At 38.3% G+C, this 23840-nt stretch overlaps 1 protein-coding gene across 2 annotated transcripts in view; it reads right to left on the bottom strand.

Moving 5' to 3' along the window:
* phf2 (PHD finger protein 2) overlaps positions 1-23840 on the bottom strand; it is a 102551-nt gene that overhangs the window by 39825 nt on the left and 38886 nt on the right. For both annotated transcript variants that reach the window (XM_061887665.1, XM_061887658.1), the window contains exons 4-11: positions 21904-22064; positions 20498-20639; positions 19170-19356; positions 14571-14733; positions 7917-8004; positions 7298-7404; positions 3062-3153; positions 2895-2984 (exon numbers count right to left, since the gene is read on the bottom strand). In XM_061887665.1, coding sequence (XP_061743649.1) covers positions 2895-2984; positions 3062-3153; positions 7298-7404; positions 7917-8004; positions 14571-14733; positions 19170-19356; positions 20498-20639; positions 21904-22064 — 1030 coding nt within the window. The remainder of the gene's footprint in view (positions 1-2894; positions 2985-3061; positions 3154-7297; positions 7405-7916; positions 8005-14570; positions 14734-19169; positions 19357-20497; positions 20640-21903; positions 22065-23840) is intronic.

The raw sequence follows: 23840 nt of genomic DNA, 5'->3' as shown, positions 1-23840 counted from the left end.
TACACCCAGAAGAGAAAACAAACTTTTCAGCTGTTTAATTCCTTCATACAGCATGCAGCTAACGAGGTAAACTAATTCATTGATTGATTGAATGAGACTTTTTGTAGTAGATTGCACAGTACAGTACATATTCTGTACAATTGACCACTAAATGGTAACACCCGAATAAGTTTTTCAACTTGTTTAAGTCGGAGTCCACGTTAATCAACTCATATTACATGTATCTTCATTTTATGACATTTTGTAAGGCTTACACGCTGTGCATGTCATATTTATGTATTTAGTTAGGTTATACTGTCATATGTGTTTTATTTACTTTTTACGGTGAATTTGGAGGACAAACTACCTGTTGATGAATACTGGAGCATCTGCAATGGAATGAATATATAGCCTGTTCTAAAAGTATGGACATATGCACAATGAATATACTGTTAACAACAGTGTTGTCCCAATACCAATAGTACTGGTACCAAAATACATTTTGGTAACATGGGCCACATCAAGTCATTCAAATGTTGTCCCTGTTTTGTGTAAGCGTTTTGAAAACAAATGATAAATGTATGCATTATCTTGTTATATCTCACATTCTATATTGTGTTTTGGAAGAAGGTTTTCATAAACATTACCTAATTCATTAAAATATTTTTACAAGAGAAAACAATTGTTTATGCACATGTAAATGTATTTAGTTATACATATTAATTAACTTTCTTCTTTCCTTCATGGATCGAAACGTTCCCGCTGCCGGTATTTTTATCAATAGATTTATTGTAATATTTTCAGAATGTCTTTGTTCTATTTTTGGCCAAAGTAAGACAACAATTGACATTGTCTCTATTTTTTAGTTTTAATGCCATGATTTTAATAGTCCGGCCCGCGTGTGCACCGATTTTCCTCCATGCGGCCCCTGAGCTAAAATGAGTTTTGACACCCCTGGTATAGCAGGACTATGTTGTAATACACTTTTTCACCACTTGTGGCAGAAATGGCAACATCAAATAAACAGAGGAGAATTTTCTTTAAAGGAAAAATTAGGTCTAAAGTGGTATAAGCATACTTGCCAACCCTACCGATTTTCCCGGGAGACTCCCGAATTTCAGTGCCCCTCCCAAAAAAATCTCCCGGGGGAACCATTTTCCCAAATTTCTCCCGATTTCCACCCGGACAACAATATTGGGGGCGTGCCTTAAAGGCACTGCCTTTAGTGTCCTCTACAACCTGTCGTCACGTCGGCTTTTCCTCCACTCAAACAGTATGCCGGCCCAATTACATAATATATGCGACTTTTACACACACATAAGTGAATGCAAAACATACTTGGTATTGAACCGTTTAAGTACGGGGGTTCCGGTTCGGTGCGGAGGAGTACCGAACCAGTTCCACACGAACATATGAAGTAGCCGCCTATGCTAAAGTCTTAACAAGCTGCTCCGCTCTGTTCTGCCTCTGTCTCCTGCCCAGCACCCTGCATTGTCCCTCCCACACAACCATCTGATTGGTTACAACAGTAGCGATAACAAGCCAATCAGCAGTGCGTATTCAGAGCACATGTCGTCAGCGCTTCAGCGTCGAGCAGATAGGCGTTTAGCAGGAAAGCAACGGACTCTCCCCAAATTATACTCAACACTTCCAAGTCAACTACTTTCTAAACATCACTATGAGCCCGTTGACCTTCTGGAAACAAACTCAGCTCAGCTCACTCGCAGTCCTGGCTTTAGGTGAAGGTTAGTTAGCTTTTAGCGTAACGTTAGCTCATTTTGCGGTGTGTGTGTGTTTGTGTGTGCGTGCGTGTGTGTTACGGACAGTGTTGATTGAGGTGTATTGAAGCAGCAAAAAAGGATATTATGTTAAATGAAGAGTTTCTGTCTGTGATAGTGTATATAATAATGTAAGTGCATCATAAAGTCTACATGTACTCCATGGTGTTTAGGGATGAATAGTCTCTCCTATTGCTATTGTACTATTTTTCAGCTATAGTTACATTAATCATTAGTAATGTAGCAGCCTAGTTTTGAATGGCAGGGTCCCTGCTATCACATGTTGATACAAATATAACATTTACATAATAAAAATTCAACAACAGGCATCCCCAATGCTGTAACAAATTAAGCATGATGAGTTGACTTGAAACTGTTTAATGTTACACTTTTTATATGTAGAAGAAAAGTTGTGTCATTTTATTTCATCTAAGCAACAACTTGAGGCAGTTTAACGTGGGCAGAATTATTATAGTGTTCCCAATGTTAAAAGGATCAAGCCATTGTTTACAAATTTGGTAAATAAATGACCAAAAAATTTATATTTTGTTGTTTTCTTACTGTACCGAAAATGAACCGAACTGTGACCTCTAAACCGAGGCACGTACCGAACCAACATTTTTGTGTACTGTTACACCCTTATTGATTAGTATTTATTTTTGTAGTCAGCCTGACCTAAGTCTTGATAATAATCTTTGGGATTAACACATGCTTTCACATCATTTGACAAGGTTGGAAAACTATTAATAGGTTGGATTGTATGATTAAAATTAAGAGTACTACTGTAAGATTACTAATTCAGTGTTAATATTGGAAAAGTTGGGCTCTGAGGTCAAAAAGGTTAAGAACCCTTGATCTGGAAGTTTTGTGTTTTTTGAAAGGCATGTTACATGCTAAATTGGGCTGTTTTGGCAAGCTAAGAATAAACTGATTTTAATTCCTTTCATTGGGGAATGTTGTTTTGATATAGTATTTAAGGTTACAAGCTGCATCACAGGATCAAATTAACTTGTAAGCAAAAATACCAGCACTGTATAAATACTGTTTACCATACACTTCATATCAAGCTTGAGTATCTTTTTAAATATTAATATATATATATATATTTCTTTTAATATTTGTACCAAAATATAATACCTCTGACAGTCTAATCTCTCTGGCAAGATCCTTAATGAGCTGCGACGGTTTCATGTTCTCTGGAAGCTCATCTTCATGTTCTAAGAGAGCCTGACAAGTGGGAGGAAAAAACAATCCTTTGTCAATACGTGGATACAGTATAATGCTGCAGAAACATGTCTCCATACCTGTTTTTTAGTCCATGACCTGAAGGCTCCATTGATGATTTTTGCCCCATGGATCAGGTACGGCGCAGGCTGTTTATTTGCTTTATGTAAACCTGCACAAAAGTCCAATTGAAGTTAATAATGACTGTTCGACGACTATAGGAAGTCAGGCACAAGTTCATATTTAACTGAAAATGTTGGTGTTTTCATTTTTCTGGCCGCCTTGTCTTACACGTACACAGTTTGACAAACAAAATATAAATAAAAATGACAAAATCACCAAAGATATAGAGTATGTGTATAAATATGACAGGAATACATTGTAAAACACATAGATAAACACATAAATAAACGAACATTAAAACAATTAAACCTAAAAATGATCATTTTTATGTCGCACGTTAACACAATACAATAATGAACATCATATTACAAAACCCAAAACCAGTGACGTTTGCACGTTGTGTAAATGGTAAATAAAAACAGAATAGAATGATTTGCAAATCATTTTCAACCTATATTCAATTGAATAGGCTGCAAAGACAAGATACTTAAAGTTCGAACTGGTAAACTGTTATTTTTTGCAAATATTAGCTCATTTGAAATTTGCTGCCTGTAACATGTTCAACAAAGGTGGTACAAGTGGCAAAAAAAACCTCAGAAAGTTGTGGAATGCTCATCAAACACTTATTTGGAACATCCCACAGGTAAGCAGGCTAATTGGGACCAAGTGGGTGCCATGATTGGGTATAAAAGCAGCTCAGTCATTCACACACAAGGATGGGGCGAGGGTCACCACTTTGTCAACAAATGCGTGAGCAAATTGTCCAACAGTTTAAGAACATTTCTCAACCAGCTATTGCAAGGAATTTAGGGATTTCACCATCTACGGTCCGTAATATCATCAAAAGGTTCAAAGAATCTGGAGAAATCACTGCACGTAAGCGATGATATTAGGGACCTTTGACCCCTCAGGCGGTACTGCATCAAAAAGCGACATCAGACCTGTCTCCCATTAAAAATGTGTGGCGCAATATGAAGTGTCAAATATGACAACGGAGACCCCGGACTGTTGAACAACTTAAGCTGTACATCAAGCAAGAATGGGAATGAATTCCGCCTGAAAAGCTTAAAGAATTGGTCTCCTCGGTTCCCAAACGTTTACTGGGTGTTGTTAAAAGGAAAGGCCGTGTAACACAGTGGTAAAAATGCCCCTGTGGCAACTTTTTTGCGATGTGTTGCTGCCATTAAATTCTAAGTTAAAAAATATTTGCAAAAAAAAAATAAGTTTCTAAGTTGGAACATTAAATATCTTGTCTTTGCAGTCTATTCAATTGAATATAAGTTGAAAAGGATGTGCAAATCATTGTATTCTGTTTTATTTACCATTTACACAACGTGCCAACTTCACTGGTGTTGGAGTTTGTATATTGTGACAATTCAACACGTCTGAAAAGAAAGAAGGAAGACGCGCAGCTAGTCATTTTCTCACTTCCTGTGTTTAAATGTTAAAAGTATAAACCCAGGAATAAAAAACAAACACAATTATCTTATAATTCAGGGTACTGCCTAAACAATATTTCTTTTAATCATAAAAGCAGATGTTATTTCATACTTCCTCTCTTTATCCAATGTCACTCATAGTAATTAGGTTTACCATTTTCTAATCCAGACAGCAAATTGATTAAAGAATTTGTGTATTAATAGACATCTTATTCAGTGAGGAAAGCAAAGTGGGAAAAAAAAAGGTAAACCACTTTTACAATGTGATGTTTCCCGCACATTTGGTCATCTGTTGATGCACTTCAGTTCAAAATGAATCCCTTTCTTAGTATCAATGCATGTTTATGAAAGTGTGATGTCATCGAAATAATTGGCTCAAATATTGGGATGATTTTTAAATTTGCGAATATGTTTCTGCTGTTGAACTGAATAATTGATTGTTCACTTTGAGAAAACTGCGTTCTAAGAACTCCGGCTTAGTAGCGATTCCTACAGCCCCAAAAAAGTCTGCGAGCTGTAGAACGTTTTCTATTCCAGCTCCAGTATCAATCAATCAATCAATGTTTATTTATATAGCCCTGTCTCAAAGGGCTGCACAAGCCACAACGACAACCTCGGTTCAGAACCCACATAAGGGCAAGGAAAAACACACAACCCAGTAGGTTGTCAATGTGAATGACTATGAGAAACCTTGGAGAGGACCGCAGATGTGGGTGACCGGATGCAATGGAGTACTCCGTACTCTAGATTGTGGGTGTCCCCTACATCTGCGGTCACCTCCAAGGTTTCTCATTGTATCCCATTGGGTTGCGTTTTACCTTGCCCGGATATTGGATCTGAGCTGAGGATGTCCTTGTGGCTTGTGCAGGGCTTGGAGACAATTGTGATTAAAGGCTGTAACAATTAACATTAATTGATTGATTGATTGATGGATTGAAATGCAAAATGTTACCGTGGCATCCATTTGAACTTATTTACCTCTTCTGTTCTCAACTGGAAACTGGGTTTAAGTCATATACTGAATATGTGCTCTGTATATTTGTCCACAAAAATTGATTTTAGTTTTTTTTTTGGACAGACTCGTCAGTCAAAATGCCAGATGTCCAATGCCGAAATGCATGAACCAAAGCCCTGCTCTGTGTTTCCCTCTTGTTTAATATATATATATATATATATATATATATATATATATATATATATATAGTGTGACAAGGGGTGGCACTTTCGTGACTTCTGCTGTGCTTTTTTGTGGACTCTGGATCTGCCTCCCGGGAACCTTTTGGCCATGGAGACCAGCTGCTGGGTCTCTGCCACACCAGAGTCCGTTCGGAGAGACTGGAGGAGATGTGGAGGAGATGTGGATGAAGAGACAGGGCTGTGGAGCTGGCGCTGAGCGCCGGGACAGACCAGCTTCACAGTGTTTTGGCTGAATGAGCAGGTATAGGACGTTTCAGTCTCCTTAGACGCATCCTCACTCATCCATGCGGACTGGACACTGGCTGAGTTAGTGGGCGGCCGAGAGTGGAGTCGGCTCTCTTGGTTGCTTTGTTGGGTCTGCTCCTGTCTCTGGCCATGCTGCCTCCACCCCAGCATACGATGGCATGGAACACCGCAGAGGCCATCAAAGTGTATATGTTTCTTTTACTTTTTATTCATGGCTGTATGTGGAAGTGGCTGGTTGCATCAGCTCTGCTCTTTTAATGTCTTTAATGTCCTTTGATGTTTCCCTCTTACACACATGAAAGAGGGATGTGTGCTATAGCTATGAGTTGATTTTTCCCTTGGCCTCAGTATCGACCCCCAATCCAGGGGCCCAGGCTTCGACCGATTACCTGTATTTCACCTTTTTTGGAAGGGGCGCCGGAAGTTGGCAAATCCGTCAACGATCCTGTTCTGTCTCCCTGTAATGTTTGTCTGATCTTGAATGGGATTGTGCTGAAAATCTTAATTTCCCCTTGGGGATTAATAAAGTGAAGTGAATTTATACTTATATAGCGCTTTTCTCTAGTGACTCAAAGCGCTTTACAGAGTGAAACCCAATATCTAAGTTACATTTAAACCAGTGTGGGTGGCACTGGGAGCACGTGGGTGAAGTGTCTTGCCCAAGGACACAATGGCAGAGACTAGGATGGCGACGGAAGGGAATCGAACCTGGAACCCTCAAGTTGCTGGCACGGCCGCTCTACCAACCGAGCTATGACCGCCTCAAAGTATTTCTGACTGTCTGACTGACTTTGAGTGAAATCCTAAGAATGCCATTCAAGTGTGGATTTCTTCTTCAAGTTGCTAATACCAAAACCAGTGTTTCAAAAAATAGCCTCCTCGCCATGTGAATTTCTGAAAACATTAGGAGTCTTTCCCTTGCACTTAGAAAGCTCACAAACTAATGTTCTATTAATGACAAGGCCTTGTGGGTCTGAAAGAGTGTGCAAAACACACACATGCATGGATAAAATGCTGGAACTATAAACAACTGAGTGGTGTTTAATTTTCTAATGGAGCAAGTGATTCTTGTTCGGCCAAACCTTTTGAAGTATGATCTGTGAACTCTGCAATTCATTGCTTAAATGACTGCAATAATACGCGAGCATCTGTTGGAAGGGTGCAGGCCGCAGCTGTCACACATTTTTGACTGTTTTTTTCCGCTTTTGTGAATTTTCCACTGTAATGTAATAGCTGCCATACTTGAAAAAAAACACTGGTTGTACAGAGAAATACGACATGGCTTTTTTTTTTTTAACATCAAGTGTTCACCTTTGAATCGCTCAAGGAGATGGCGTCCCACATACCAGCATGCGGTCTCAAAGTTGGGGAAGGGGTTGAGTGTTTTCACCTTGAGCCGCTTCTCAATTTCGTACGCTCTAAAGAAAGTCGGCGGGAAGAATTCGTCAAAACTCAAATGTGCATTGTCAAAATGTCATCAGACGAAATATGAGCAAAGTGGAATTATATAGAGGGTTTATATGTGCTCAAAGCGAATACTGTAATCATAAAGGCAAATAATAAATATAAAATAATAACAATTTGTGGCCTACTACCTTGACCAAAGAGCAGGATGCAGTGAAGGTAAGAAATGTACAGGGGAACAAACTAGTGAATAATTAATTCACCTGCACGTCGCCTACCCTCTCTGAAACCTGGGGTCACGCCAACAGCCACCATGTGATATCGTAACACGCTGTTTGTTAATCTTTGACATGACAAACACTAATAGTTGCCCAACTCCAGCACAATATGAAAGGACTGCTTGGGGCCTGCAAATTATTTAATGTTTTAATATGATTTTCCTGTGGCTTTCTTTTACAGTATTTAAATGTTGTCACACAAATAAACCCCTCCTCTTTAATATAACAATATAACATGAATTAGAAACCTCATTTGCATCTCGACACTCAGGTTGTGGACAAAATGGCCAGAGAATGCCAAGCAGTCAACCGGCGTCAGTATTGCGTTGATCCAACCTGAGAACAAGTACACAACATTCAATGTAAAACCATTTTATATTTTTTAGACTCCTTTCAAAATTTTCAGGTTACATGTTTAGAATGACCAAGAATTTATATTAGAATTATGAGACATCTAAAATGTATACAGTACTGCACCGCATTTTCCGAACTATAGGGCGCACCGGATTATAAGACGCACTGCCGATGAGCGGGTGTAATCAGGTCTTTTTCATACAAAAGGCGCACCGCATTAAAAGGGTCATATTTTATTATTTTTTTCTAAATGTAAAATAATTCCTTGTGGTCTACATAACATGTAATGGTGGTTCTTTGGTCAAAATGTTGCCTAGATGCTTCAGGATCCGCAGTTTTGTGGGCGGTCTTATTTAGGTGGCTCACCTTTGGCACCTTGTTGTAGCGGTGTAGCGTGCAAGGACGGGAGTGGAAGAAGTGTCAAAATATGGTGCTAACTTTTTTAATGAGATTCAGACTTTACTTCAATCAATAACGGAGCAGCATCTCCTCATACGTGGCTCACTAGTGCAACAACACAGGAGATGTGTCCCGTCAAAAAATGTCCGACCGGAACTCTCTAATAACTAAAGTTCCTTGGGTGAATAATGTAAACTCACTACACCGGTATGTTTTAGTACTTTCATGGCGAGTTTACCGACAGATATAAGTAAGAACTTTACACTACTTTATATTAGAAATAGCAACAGGATGAATGTCCCATAACAAGAAAGTAGAGAAAAAGAAGAAGCTTATGACTAAGGTGACTACAAAGGCGGACGGGCGCAATTTTTCAGGACTTATGCAGATCCCAAATACAGATCAGCAGGTACCAGAAGGTAAGAAAAGTTGCTTTTGCATATTATTGCGAAACAAAATGTCACATAATGTCTTACCTTATACACACACCATAATATTACTCGTATGTTGAAGCACAGTACAATCCATCGAGCGGTGCGGTTTTGTAGCTTACCAAAGTAGTACTACAACATTTTGATAGATTTTTGTGCGCCGCGTGTAATATTCTATATTTTCAATGGAAAATATAAAATGTTGATATTGTTTACTTGAGTCATATTGCCATCATATTACAGTCTACACGTATCTCTTGTGAGACTGCCATCTACTGGTCACACTTATCATTACACCATTTACCAAATAAAATAGCTTCGAGGTCGGTAAGCACCACCAAAATGATTCCGTAAATTTGGCGCACCGGGTCATAAGGCGCACTGTCGAGTTTTATGAAAATTAAAGGATTTTAAGTGTGCCTTATAGTCCGGAAAATACGGTATTTATATTTATCTATCTACATGTGATACACACTACCGTATATCAGTTCCTCCAGGATTTTGTTGTCTTTCTTTGCAACTGTTGTGGCCTAAAATGGCTTTTCAGAGAATAGCGGGAAAAGTTTATATGTTTTGAAGCTTATTTTTTTCAATGACATTGAATCAACTTGTGATTTTATGAATTTAACATCATTGATTGATTGATTGAAACTTTTATTAGTAGATTCCACAGTACAGTACATATTCCGTACAATTGACTACTAAAAGGTAACATCCGAATAAGTTTTTCAACTTGTTTAAGTCGGGGTCCACGTTAATCAATTCATGGTAAATTCAATGTTTGAAGTTTTCCTTGTAACCTTAACCTAAATAAGAAAACCAATACTTTATTGATGTTTTACTTATTTTAAATTACATTAACCAAAACATAGACACTAAGGCCAGGTTTTATGATGATTTTATTTTCATTTAGGATTTTAAATGTCATCATTTTATGTATCAGTAAAGCGCTTTGATTTACCTTGTGCTTGAATTGCGCTCCATAAATAATAAGCTTTAATGTAATTCAGTAAGGGTAACCCCTATACCCCTTTTCTTACAAGTGCTTATCACCTTCAGCTTTTTTGGCATGTGGAACCTTTTATAGATGTATTTATTTGGTGTGAGTGACTCAGCAGTCTGTGAAATAGAACACAGAGTCTGCAAAGCAAAATGTAAACAAAAAAGATTACTTTAATTACCCTGATGTTGTTAATCATAATTTTATTACGGGAACATTGTGGAGTGATTGGGTGGCCTAATAGAAACAGATACTCAAACCTTCGACCTCCTGACTGTGCAGCCAACGTGTTAACGACTCGGCCACATGAGCTGTACTGATTCAAAATTTCCTTCGATGCATTTCCTGTTTTAGTTTCTGTAGTTGAATCATATTTATCTTCATTCATGGGATACTTTGAATTCATTTGATTTAAAAGTTACGTCTTGCTTACACTTAGGTTTTTCAAACTATTTATGATTTTTTTTGTCTCCATCCTAAATTAACTTCACTCCCACACACATACAGTACACACTGCTAAAATGTGAGCTGAAAAATTAAATTTCAGGTTTTAAGTACACTCTAAACGAGGGTTGTCCAAAACCTTTTGACTGGTGCACCGCACTAGGCTTAAACAAAAATCACTAGTACATATTATTATAATAGTATAATGGATATACAATTAATAACTAATTGGTTATTAAGAGCATGTAAACGTTCAACTCCTACCTTGTTGACTTTCGTGATAACCTCTTTAAGTTTTTTTATTCAATCAGAAATATCAAGCAGCTAAAATTCGCCAAACATGAATAAGTTAGAAGAGAGTGTTTTGCATTTTTCCCATTATTCCTTATAACGGATTTAAATGTCATTTTGTTGTTTTTATGTTAATTTGATGTTTTTTTAATAATAGCCAAAGTTCAAGGGGCAGGTTGTGTTAGGTGTGACCATGTTTCTTGAATTTTTACACTGATTGATTTTTTTATTACTACATCATGACTAGGGAGGATTGTTTGGACTGGGTGAGATTAGTAAATGCTGTTATTTGATGGCTTGAAAGTACAATTAAAGGCAGAGTTACTTTTATTTGCCACCTGATGGGTGGCAAAATGACAGCAATCATTCGACAAAATATTTATATATGATTTGAATGAACAGTCCGGTCAGATTATTTATTGAACTTGTGCCGTCTTGCGAGCCAAATTAAAGACAATGGCAGGCCGCATTTGGCCAGCGAGCCGTAGTTTGGACACCACTGCCCTAAACCTTTGCACCATGTGTACATCCTTAATATAAGTTGGCTTCAAAGACATGATCTTATTTGTTGTTGATTAACTTCGTCTGAGACTCTGTAGTCTGGACTTACTTAAACCGAAGTTAAAAGGGAACTGCACTTTTTTAGGGAATTTCGCCAATCATTCACAGTCCTTAAGTAAGGCAAAGCAATATATGCCTGTCTTTTTTGTGCATTCTAATTTGTAATATATGTCATGTACGTGGTTGCTAACAATGAAGCTAAATGGGAGTTTCTATTGGGCCGAGGATTTCCCTTTAAAAACAAAGATGCTGGACAACTTTGACATTGGCCTTAAACCCGGAGATGGCGAGAAATACATGAAAAGTAATAATAATAATAATAATAATAATAATAATAATAATGGATTAGATTTTATGTAATAATAATAATAATAATGGATTAGATTTTACATAGCGCTTTTCTATTACTAGATACTCAAAGCGCTCACAGAGAAGTGGCAACCCATCATTCATTCACACCTGGTGGTGGTAAGCTACATTTGTAGCCACAGCTGCCCTTTGGTAGACTGCCGGAAGCGAGGCTGCCAGTTTGTACCTACGGCCCCTCCGACCACCACCTATCATTCATTCATCATTCATTCACCAGTGTGAGCGGCACCGGGGGCAAGGGTAAAGTGTCCTGCCCAAGGACACAACGGCAGCGATTTGGATGTCAAGAGGCGGAGAGCGAACCTGCAACACTCAGGTTTCTGGCACGGCCGCTCTACCCACTACGCCATGCCAGCCCTAGTAGCTCGTTTGCGCCACCTTTTTTTTTTTAAACCTGCGTGAGGATTATGATTATTTTTCATCTGAACAGGAAGATGTAAACATCCCATCAGGCGAAATCCCAGTAAGAGCAGACAATGTACAGTAAGTGATTGTTTTATTATGTCCGTAGTTTGTATATCTTCTTTAGCACTTAGCAATACTGTTGCATGATGCTTAGTGTTGGAACTGCTTATTACTCATCTTCTTAAACTTGTAGATAATCCTCCTTAAATTCTGGATAAAAATTATGAGGTTCTGGATCATCATTTGTCCCAAAGTAGTCTATGTTGTCTCTCACAAAGTCTGCAATGATTAGTAGTATTTGTTGTGGTTAAAGGAAATAGCGAACATATTGATGTCTGTGAAATACATTTTCCACCATATGCTTAAAATCTGCAAAATATGTAAATATTACAAGTTATTATAGATGCGCCTGTTACTACATTACATATATACTCACAGCGTGTTAATAAAACCTTGATCGAGGTTTTTTGGAGGTTTTTAGAGTACTTTATAGGCGGAATAGAGCAAATCCCATTACCTTTATTGTTAGCTCTATCTTGCTACTGTTTATTTCTGAATTACACAACCCAAAACCAGTGAAGTTGACACGTTGTGTAAATGGTAAATAAAAACAGAATACAATGATTTGCAAATCCTTTTCAACTTATATATTCAATTGAATAGACTGCAAAGACAAGATATTTAACGTTCTGGTAAACTTTGTTATTTTTTGCAAATATTTGCTCATTTGGAATTTGATGCCTGCAACATGTTTGAAAAAAGCTGGCACAAGTGGCAAAAAAGACTGAAAAGGTTGAGGAATGCTCATCAAAAACCCTTATTTGGAACATCCCACAGGTGAACAGGCTAGTTGGGAACAGGTGGGTGTCATGATTGGGTATAAAAGCAGCTTCCATTAAAAGCTCGGTCATTAACAAACAAGGATGGGGTGGGTGTCACCACTTTGTGAACAAATGCCTGAGCAAATTGTCCAACAGTTTAAGAAGGAGTTATTGCAAGGAATTTAGGGATATCACCATCTACGGTCCGTAATATTATTAAAAGGTGACCTTCGATCCCTCAGGCGGTATTGCATCAAAAAGCGACATCAGTGTGTAAAGAATATCACTACATTGGCTCAGGAACACTTCGGAAAACCAACGTCAGTAACTACAGTTGGTCGCTACATCTATAAATGCAAGTTAAAACTGTACTATGCAAAGCGAAAGCCATTTATCAACAACACCCAGAAACGCCGCAGGCTCCGCTGGGCCTAATCTCATCTATGGTGGACAGATGCAAAGTGGAAAAGTTGAAAAAGATTTGCAAATCATTGTATTCTGTTTTTATTTACGATTTACACAACGTGCCAACTTGACTGGTTTTGGGTTTTGTCGAATGCACAAAAAAAGAAAAATGTGTGCTCGTCGTACATAACGATTGTGAATAGTAAAAAACATTCCATTAAAATGTGCAGTTGCACTTTTAAGTGACATCTCAGTAAGCAATTAGATTAGTGTGGATTTAGTTAAACCAGATTATTTTAGTCCTGGTTGTATTTATGCCCTGAAGGTGAACTATGTTAACAATATGTTCTATCCATGTTTGGCATGTATAGAACATATTGCATTTTCTCATATATGAGTGGCATGGTCCAGCAAACAGCTGTGTTGTTTGAACAAATGACTCACATTACTGTTCTTTTACTGATTCAAAACAATATCTATGGTAACATATTTCAACATGTTTAATATATAATCAATTATTACATACATACTGTATTTTAAACCTGTGCAAATCCGCATGCGTTAAGCTTTTCAATCTGGCCCCCCGGACATTCCCAAATCATTTTTTTTATATCCTTAAGATGGAAACTGTAGCTGTTATTATGATGTGCAGTGATATTTTTAAATGACCGATAGTCTTGAACCATACAAAGAATTTCAATGGTTGGAATCTGCCCTTTTGCATGATATACTAGTTACTATGATAATCTAATTAGTTACTATGGTAATCTAATTAGTTACTGTGGTAATCTAAATCACAGCAGCTCAGACGAGGCACCAAGCGGTGTGGGTGGAGAGCATTTCCACAAAGTGTTTCCAGAGTGTCACCCTGAAATGCGGGTGTAAGGGACAGACGCGGAAGGACATTTTTACAACAAAGTTCTAAAGCTTATTGATATATCAGATATATCAGATTGTAGGTGGTGGGTTTTTTACCCTTCACGTTTATATTTGACTGTGTTTGTTGCATTTTTGTTGCGTTTCGATTGATTGTATAATATGTCGATCGAGAGGGGGGGTGACGTTCATATGTAAATATTCAGTGTTTTAGCGTTAATAGTTAATATTGTAAATCCCACATTCTTAATTTTCATGTACATTCTGGGTGTCTCATTTAGTAGAATTTTTTTTTTTTCCATTTCTTTTTCAAGGCGGTCTGTCATAACGTTTTCAGCATTCAATCAGACATTATTGTGAAGTATTGTATTAGTGTTCCTAAAAATAGATATACCGGCTCCCAGACACAGTTTTTTCCTCTAAATTTGGCCCTCCGAGTCAAAATAATTGCCCAGGCTTGTTGTATTTGAGTAACAGTACACACACTGTCACTGAGACGGCGGAGGAAGTGTGCCCAGACTTGAACTGCAGTTTGGCCGTTCTCACCTGAGGGAATGAGCAACGTCTGTCCTTGCTTGAGAGGGCATTTGTAACACTTGTCCACCTGGTCGGCAAAAAACATTTCACCGTGACTGGACGACGACCTCCAGCGCTCGAAAAGCGACAGGTTGGCAGAAGTGGGCTTGATGAGAAAGAAGATCTTCTCCCCCTGGAAATACATGGCATGCATTGTTGGGATCATTCCATATAGTAGAATAGAATAGAATAGAATAAAATCGAATTGAATGGACTTTATTGTCATTATATTCGTATATAACGAGATAAAGGACTCCAACTTAAGGTGCGGTAGCGGGAACAAATATGGGATAAAAATAAATAACTCAAGAAGTAATAAACATAAAACTAAGAATTGAAATACATAGACTACTATCCAATAAAATTATTAAGCAATCCTGTACAATATACAAAATACTGTACAATATACAGAACAAGACAAGAGTACCGGAGTGATAACAGTGTCGGATGTATTGCACTTTAAAGGCCTACTGAAACCCACTACTACCCACCACGCAGTCTGATAGTTTGTATATCAATGCTAAAATATTATCATTGCAACACATGCCAATACGGCCTTTTTAGTTCACTAAATTGCAATTTTAAATTTCCCGGGAGTTTCGTCTTGAAAATGTCGTGCAATGATGACGTGTACGCAAGACGTCACAGGTTTTTAGGAAGTATGAGCGCTGCGCACACACAGAGCTAAAAGTCGTCTGCTTTAACCGCATAATTACAGAGTATTATGGAGATCTGTGTTGCTAAATCTTTTGCAATTTGTTCAATTAATTTTGGAGAAGTCACAGTAGAAAGATGGAGTTGGGAAGCTTTAACCTTTAGCCACACAAACACACAGTGATTCCTTGTTTAAAATTCCTGGAGGTGAAACTTTACTATGGATCAGAGCGCGGTCAAGCGAACATGGATCCCGACCGAATGTCAACAGCAGGTTTTGGTGAGAAAATTGTGGTTAAAAAGTCGCTTCTTACCGGAGAAAAGCTGAGCTTGTGCCGTCCATAGCTGCCGTCGACTCCCCTGAGACATTGGCGTCAAGACACCCGCGGAGACACCCCTCCGACTATCAGGTACTGTTAAACTCATTAAAACACTAGCAACACAATAGAAAGATAAGGGATTTCCCAGAATTATCCTAGTAAATGTGTCTAAAAACATCGGAATCCGTCCCAATGCAATCGCGTTTTTTTTTTAACTTGTTTCTTTTTCTTTTCTTGTCCGTCGCTATCAATATCCTCAAACACGAATCTTTCATCCTCGCTCAAATTAATGGGGGAATTGTCGTTTTCTCGGTCTGAATAGCACTTTTTGTTGGAGGCTCCCATTAAAATTAATGTGAATATGTGAGGAGGCAGAGGCAGAGCTTTTCTCTTAGCACCGAAAGTTGCTAACTTTATTGTGGATGTTCTCTACTAAATCCTTTCAGCAAAAATATGGCAATATCGCGAAATGATCAAGTATGACACATAGAATGGACCTGATATCCCTGTTTAAATAAGAAAATCTCTGTCACGTCTGTAAATCTGGTTTTATGTTTGATCATGTTTTGTTTTGTTTTCTGGACTCTTGTTCCGTTTTTTCATTTCCTGGTTTGTTTTGTTACCATGACAACTCATTGCTTTTCACCTTGCCCTCCTAGTCACGCCCATGCCCTCAGTCCCGCACCTGTTCCTAATTATTCACAGCCACTATTTAAGTCAATTTCTTTCTGTCCATCAGTCTGGGAACATCAACTTTCATTACCCATGCCGTTCTAACTTTCATTGCCTTACATACTTCATGCCATGCTTTTTGATTCATCCACGCCAAGTAAGTTTTTGTTTGTATTTATGTCTTTGATAGTATCTTTTGTTTGTTTGTAGATAATATTGCCATTGTGCTGTTTTTGTTCTAAGTTATAATATAAATTTTTATCCGCCACAGAGCGCGTCCTTGGTTTGCCTTTTTTTTGTATTTTGAGTATTAATAAAATTAAAACTATGTACCTGAATTCACGCCTGGTTCGTCCCATATTCCCTCTGCGTCGAAGGAGCACAAACAATCCAAGTCCAAGCCTGACAATCTCATTTCAGTAGGCCTTTAAGGGTAATATTGCACAGTAGGGTATTATGGTAGGATATTGTATAGGAGTGAATTATTTATTATAAGTTAGAGTTCAAGATGGTGACAGCTCGGGGAAAGAAGCTGTCTCTGAGCCTGTTTGTTCTGGCTCTGATGCACCGGTAGCGCCTGCCCGATGGTAGCAGGTCGAACAGGCAGAAACCAGGGTGTATACTGTCCTTGGTAATGTTTTAGCACAACACTTCTGTTTGTTTTCTGTTGTAATAAAAGTTAAAATACAGTCGAACCTCGATTTACGAACACTCCACTCGCAAACTTTCCGTTTTTCGGTCTTCGCGCATGCGTGGACCGATCATTTCTTCCGGTACCGATCGCGTAGTAACAAGCCTAACCCTGCACTAGACCAGACATGGGCAAAGCACGTAAACTTAATCCAAATTGAAAAATAAATTTCAAGTAAATGATTTGTTGACACAAATGCTAAAAAGAAAAGCTTTTATTTTGAAGGTGTAGTTTTGCGTGTATTTAGGTATGCCATTTACGTCTGCAGCTCACGTAAGTAAATCTCCTTTACCTTTGCTCTGTGTTGTGTTCAGAAAAGTCAATATAAGCTTCAAAAAATGGATGGATGGATTTAATCGATTGTTCAGAATGCAGAGTTTTTGATAGACTGCTAAGCATTTATTATGTCAAGTTACAGGTTGACATCATGAATTCCATGTATCCAAGGAGCATTTCCACCATGGTCTTTGTTGTTTTTTTAAAACCACAGTGGGTCGCCGAGGTACTGCAGGGGGGGATCATGAAATTTTTCTATCAATCCATTTTCTACCGCCTGTCCCTATTTTCATAATAGTATTTTGCCACAAATGTTTGTAAATACCCATTAACAGTCATCCAATACATTGCAGTGTAAGTTAGAAATGAAAGTGGCACTTTCACCCAACTCACTGTAATAATTTGAATAATTATATTATTGTGAGTTAGGCGCCAGCGCCTCCCGCAACCCCGAAAGGGAATAGGCGGTAGATAATGGATGGATGGATGTATAGATGTTAGTATTTAAGATAGCCAGCAATTAGTAATCTAATTGCCAGCTAACGATTAATTCGCTCGTTGTAAGGTAGCGATTTGGTTGCTAGTAGCCAGATAGCAATTATGGTACTAGATGTCAGCAACGATTAGCGTGCTAGTAGCAAGGTAGCGATTAGTGCCCTACTTGTCAGCTAGCAATTAGCGTGTAAGTTGCCAACTCGCGATTAGCGCGTCAGTTCCCAGCTAATGATAAAGGGGCTAGCTGTCAGCCGGCAAATAGCGCGCCAGTTTCTAGTTTGCAATAAGCGTATTAGTTGTTAGTTAGTAATTATCTCGCCAGATGCAAGCTAGCGATTAGTGTGTTTGTTGTTAGCTAGCGATTACCGTGCCAAAAACCACTAACAATGATAGTGCAAGTTTCAAGCACCATAGGAGGATTAAGTAAGCCATAACAGCTGCTAAGGATAAGGTAGAGTTCTTCAAGGTTAACAAAGGTGGGTGGTACGATAAACATATATCGACCATAACAACTAGAGATGTCCCAAAATATCGGACTGCCGATATTGTCAGCCGATAAATGCTTTAAAATGTGATATCGGAAATTATCGGTTTCAAAAGGTAACATTTATGACTTTTTAAAATGCCGCTGTGTGCACAGACATAGGGAGAAGTACAGAGCGCCAATAAACCTTAAAGGCACTGCCTTTGCGCGCCAGCCCAATCACATAATATCTACGGCTTTTCACACACACAGGTGATTGCAAGGCATACTTGGTCAACAGCCAAACAGGTCACACTGAGGGTGGCCGTATAAACAACTTTAACACTGTTACAAATATGCGCCACAATGTGAACCCACACCAAACAAGAATGACAAACACATTTCGGGAGAACATCCGCACCGTAACACAACAGAACAAATACCCAGAACCCCTTGCAGCACTAACTCTTCCAGGACGTAACAATATACAACCCCCCCAACCCCGCCCACCTCGACCTCCTCACGCTCTCTCAGGGAGAGCATGTCCCAAATTCCAAGCTGTTAAAAAAAATAATGCACTTTGTGACTTCGATAATAAATATGGCCATTCCATATCTTGAGTTGATTTATTTTGGAAAACCTTGTTACATGGTTTAATGCATCCAGCTGGGCATCACAACAAAATTAGGCACAATAAATAATGTGTAAATTCCATGACTGTATATATCGGTATCGGTTTGAATCAGAATCTGTAATTAAGAGTTGGACAATATCGGATATCGGCAAAAAGCCATTATCGGAGATCTCTAATAACACCAGGTATAACAACCGTATATGGTGGATACTACAATAATTAGATCTGTTGTTTTATTGTCACAAAATCTTTTGTTGTTTTTGGTAGTGTTTACAAACTTGGGCAAAAAAGTTAAAAAAAATTATAAAATAAAATGATGTATTTCCTTGGACAAATAATTGCCCACCCCTGGACTATACTGTACCTTTAATACGTGATACCAGACCGAGGCACCGCCGCACTCAATGTGGAAGTCTGTGTAGCTGTCTTTCACGCAGATCAGGCAGTATTTCGTGACTTTTGGCTTCCCAAGCAAAGCGTCGTCAGGCCAGTAGTTTTCTGCCCAAGACAACCTCCGCACGATTTGAGGACTCTCCACAATACTGTTCATCCTGTTGCAGAGAAAAAGGGTCAAATATGGACGACAGCAAGTCAAACAGTAAAATGTTGCAATTAGGCAGAGGTGTCAAAGTCGTTTTCCCTGAGGGCCACACCACAATTATGTTTGGCCACAGGGGCCGCTTCTAACAGTAAATATGCTCATTAAAATTTTTTTTAATGCATTTTATTAGTAAATTTAAAAAAAACTAAAACGCAAAAAAAAATATGGTAAGTTGTAAAAATGTCACCTCAAAATGTAATGTATATTACTGTAAATGGAAAAGCAGTAATGCTGTTTTTATGGTAAAGAAAAAAGGCAGCTCAGTTGCCATAATTTCATTGTAAAAGTTACATTAGTTTTTTTACTGTAAATAAAAACAACTGCAATTTTACAATACCATTTTGGCTGCCAGTTAGTTATGTTTTTTTTTATACCTCAAATTAACACCTGTAGATTTTTCGGCATATTACTGTAAATGCCAAACAGCACCGCAGCTTATTACGGTAAAAAAAAAACTATTGTTTTGTTTTATTTATAGAAAAATGCTGTAAAAACCACAGTAAATTTCAATTTTACCAGGAAATCTTTGACTTTTACATTGTACAAATTGATGGATAACTTGCTTTGAAATCATTATTATTAGTAAATGTATTTAAATTTAAAAAAATGGTTTGAATGTTTGATGATATTAATTTAGCATAATTAGACAATATTTAAGTTTACAACATTTGCGATTACATGAAGTACATTTTTTTCCCCTCCCAAAATACAAAGAAGGATTAAAGTTAAAGTTAAAGTACCAATGATTGTCACACATCACCCTTGATCACCCCCTGGGCGGTGAGGGGAGCAGTGGGCAGCAGCGGTGGCCGTGCTCAGGGATCATTTTTGATGATTTAACCCCCAATTCCAACCCTTGATGCTGAGGGCCAAGCAGGGAGGTAATGGGTCCCATTTATAGTCTTTGGTATGACTCGGCCGGAGTTTGAAATCACAACCTACCGATCTCTTACATTTAGTAAGAACAGTTACAGTACTTTATTGATACATACTATTTCCAGGCTTTCGGGGGCCAAATAAAAGGAAGTGGCGGGCCAAATCTGGCCCCTGGACTTTGAGTTTGACACCTGTGCATTAAGGTGTGCGTGTACCTCGAGTCAGAGAACTCCAAATTGATGACGTTCAATACTTTTTTTCTGTTTGTGCTGTAGTAATAATCAACAAACTCCTTCAGCTTCATCTTGCTATCAGTTTGTTTTGTGACGTCAACAACATCGACGCCAACATCGGGGCCTGGGATGTTAGAAATGAAACAAAGAGAATGCAATTATTCACAAAAAAAACAAAACGGAGAACAATCAAATAAATGTACATGTTTCCCAACATAGCATTGGGACCAGTGTTGTACAGTAAACAAAGTATAAATTAGGGATGGTCCAGACTCCAATCAGATATTAAAGATCGCTATCAGTATAATTATTATGTTGGAAATTATCTTAAAGATTAAGAGAACATAAAGGAATAGGTAAATAAATGAATGAACATAAATCGAGAGAACATAAAATGACAGACCAAGTGGTCCATACCAACGTTCCCTTTAAGGTGTGCGCCTGCGCAATTGCGCATTGCTCACACGCCCTCTGCATACAGCAAATCTATGCTGCGCACAAAATCAAATCCCATCTGGACTATAAATAAAATAAACACATTTCGGGAGAACATCCGCACCGTAACACAACATGAACACAACAGAACCAATAACCAGAACCCCTTGCAGCACTAACGCTTCCGGGACGCTACAATATACACCCCCCCCCCCCCCCAACCCTGCCCACATCAACCTCCTCATGCTCTCTCAGGGAGAGCATATACCAAATTCCAAGCTGCTGTTTTGAGGCATGTTAAAAAAAAAATGCACTTTGTGACTTCAATAATAAATATGGCAGTGCCGTGATGGCATTTTTTTCCATACCTTGAGTTAATTTATTTTGGAAAACCTTGTTACATTGTTTAATGCATCCAGCTAGGCATGATAACAAAATTAGGCATAATAGCGTGTTAATTCCACTACTGTATATATCGGTATCGATTGATATCGGAATCGGTATTTAAGAGTTGTACAATATGGAATATCGGATATCGGCAAGAAAGCCATTATCGGACATCTCTACATAAAACACTATAGCACACAGCTCATGAAAAACAAGATTGTATTTGTTGTATTCATTTAAGTGGGCCAAATCACTTATATTAGAAGAAAATGTCATGAAAATTACTGCTGTCATTTGATTATTGAAATAAAACATTTAACTTGTTATCAATTCCGCTTTGGGACAGGTATGTGGTGTTCCATGTCTGATGTGGCTCACATGTGCTCCAGTGAACGCTCAGGGAGTTTTTGTGTTTGCTCACACACGTGAACAATTAGAAGGAACATTGGTCCTTACACATCAGTACACTTGACCGAAGTACATTACTTAAACAGCAGTCCAAATCAAGTTCATATGAATGTTTAGGTAGAGCAACAACATTTGTATAATAGCAGATGGTTTCCTACCAACATAATTTTCTACATCACTGATGTAGAAGGTGGGGGGAGGCATTGACATGCCCAGACCATCTTTCTTCTGAACCAGGACCGGCTCCTCAAAGCCGTTCTCCTCGAGGTAGTCCAGCGTCAGCTGACTGCCGCTGAGTTTCACCACAATGTCATCCGCACTGTAAATGACACAGAAGCAATCAGAACCTCCTGATGAATGTGCATTGGTGCAACATTTATGTTATTAACTGCAAAACAAGTTTCTGAAGTCAAGCGCAGCGAATCAAAAAGTCATTCAACAGCAACCTCTAGTGGAGAAAAACTGTGTACTACCAACAGTACTCCCGTCCAAAGGCAAAACCTAGTAACTCACTTCTAGCTGATTTTGAGAAAACAAAGGAAAACCACTCTATCTTGATGCTGTCTTACAAAGATCTTCAAAGTAATCAAACGTATAGATGTTTTCTTGAGCTTTCATTTTCTTGCCGATTGAGCCATGGATTGAATCTGCTTTCATGAACGTGTGCCCTTTCTCCAGATATTTTATCACAATCTCGGGTGGGCCCCATTCTGCGTTTGCACATTGGGCAAGAACCGTGTACAGCGTCCAGTTTTTATTTTGACCTCCACAGTTATCTGCCCAAAAGAGTATGCAAGGGGAAGAATCAAGAACAATACATTTAATGAAGGTGCTTGCAACGTCCTGGGCCAATCTTCCAAATATCCCCTCGTGCCATAAAATCAGATAATCAGGTTGACCGTTGGCCCCCATTCGTGCAAATGTCTCATTAAAGACAATAAGGCGACTGACAAAGAAGCTCCGATTGGTCCCTTGAGATACTAGGTTTTTCTGCTGTATCTACGCAGTTATGTGGTAGTTGCTAGGTCCTGCCATGCGCGTAACAGCTTACTTACGGAACAAATTACAATATCGCATAGACTAATGTGAAGCAGATCACTTAGGAACTCCAAAATTATTATCAGCTATGTTTTGACCAAAATTTAGTTGCTGGGTTTTGCCTTTGGACGGGAGAGTACCTCACAAAAGAACTGTACTGTAGACTAAATATTCTGTGTTCTGCCTGCCAAACATATTGTTATTAAAACGAGAAATATTGTGACGGTTTAATCTTGTGAGGTCTCGTCTTGGGTATTTATGTTGTAAATGTGAGTTTAGTACATTTGTCCATCTAAAACTATGTATATAAATTAAGGCTGGCAATAAAACAATATCAATGTATGTCGAATTAGACCAGAGGTCGGCAACCCAAAATGTTGAAAAAGCCATATTAGACCAAAAATACAAAAAAAACACCAACAAATTAAAAGCCTTATATACTGTAAGTGTTATAGTGAAGGCATCACATGATGTAAGTGTCCATATTAGCCTACTATCAAAAGGTCACGCAAATCTTCATGACAGAAATGTTGTATTTAAATTTTTATTTTACATATTTTGCAACATTGGACATCATTAGTAAAATGGAGGCTTCTCACAGGATAAGATAACTCCTGGAAATTACTGGCTCAGAATGGTCAAAGGTATAGTAGATGTGTGTGTCCAAGTTTAAGGAAATGGCAGGCTGTCTTCTTCTAATGGATTTATCAAAAACTTTGCAAGCTGGGTAACATTTGCTGTGGTCTGGAACAACATGGCACACAAACAACTCTCAGAAATGCAGCCAATATTATATACAGACAATAAGTCATGAGACATGCAAGTATAAATTAAATACACAGAGTACATAAGTAAATTAAATTAAATGAGCTCAAATATACTAACAAACGAGGCATAACGATGCAATATGTACATACAGCCAGCCTAAATAGCATGTTAGCATCGATTAGCTTGCAGTCATGGATTGACCAAATATGCCTGATAAGCACTCCAACTAATCAATAAAATCAACAAAGCTCAACTTTGTGCATTAACGCACAGCATAAAATGTTTGGTG

Source organism: Nerophis ophidion, linkage group LG02, assembly GCF_033978795.1.
Source record: "Nerophis ophidion isolate RoL-2023_Sa linkage group LG02, RoL_Noph_v1.0, whole genome shotgun sequence".
Classification (NCBI taxonomy): Eukaryota; Metazoa; Chordata; class Actinopteri; order Syngnathiformes; family Syngnathidae; genus Nerophis; species Nerophis ophidion.
This window is presented reverse-complemented; position numbering and strand designations above follow the sequence as displayed.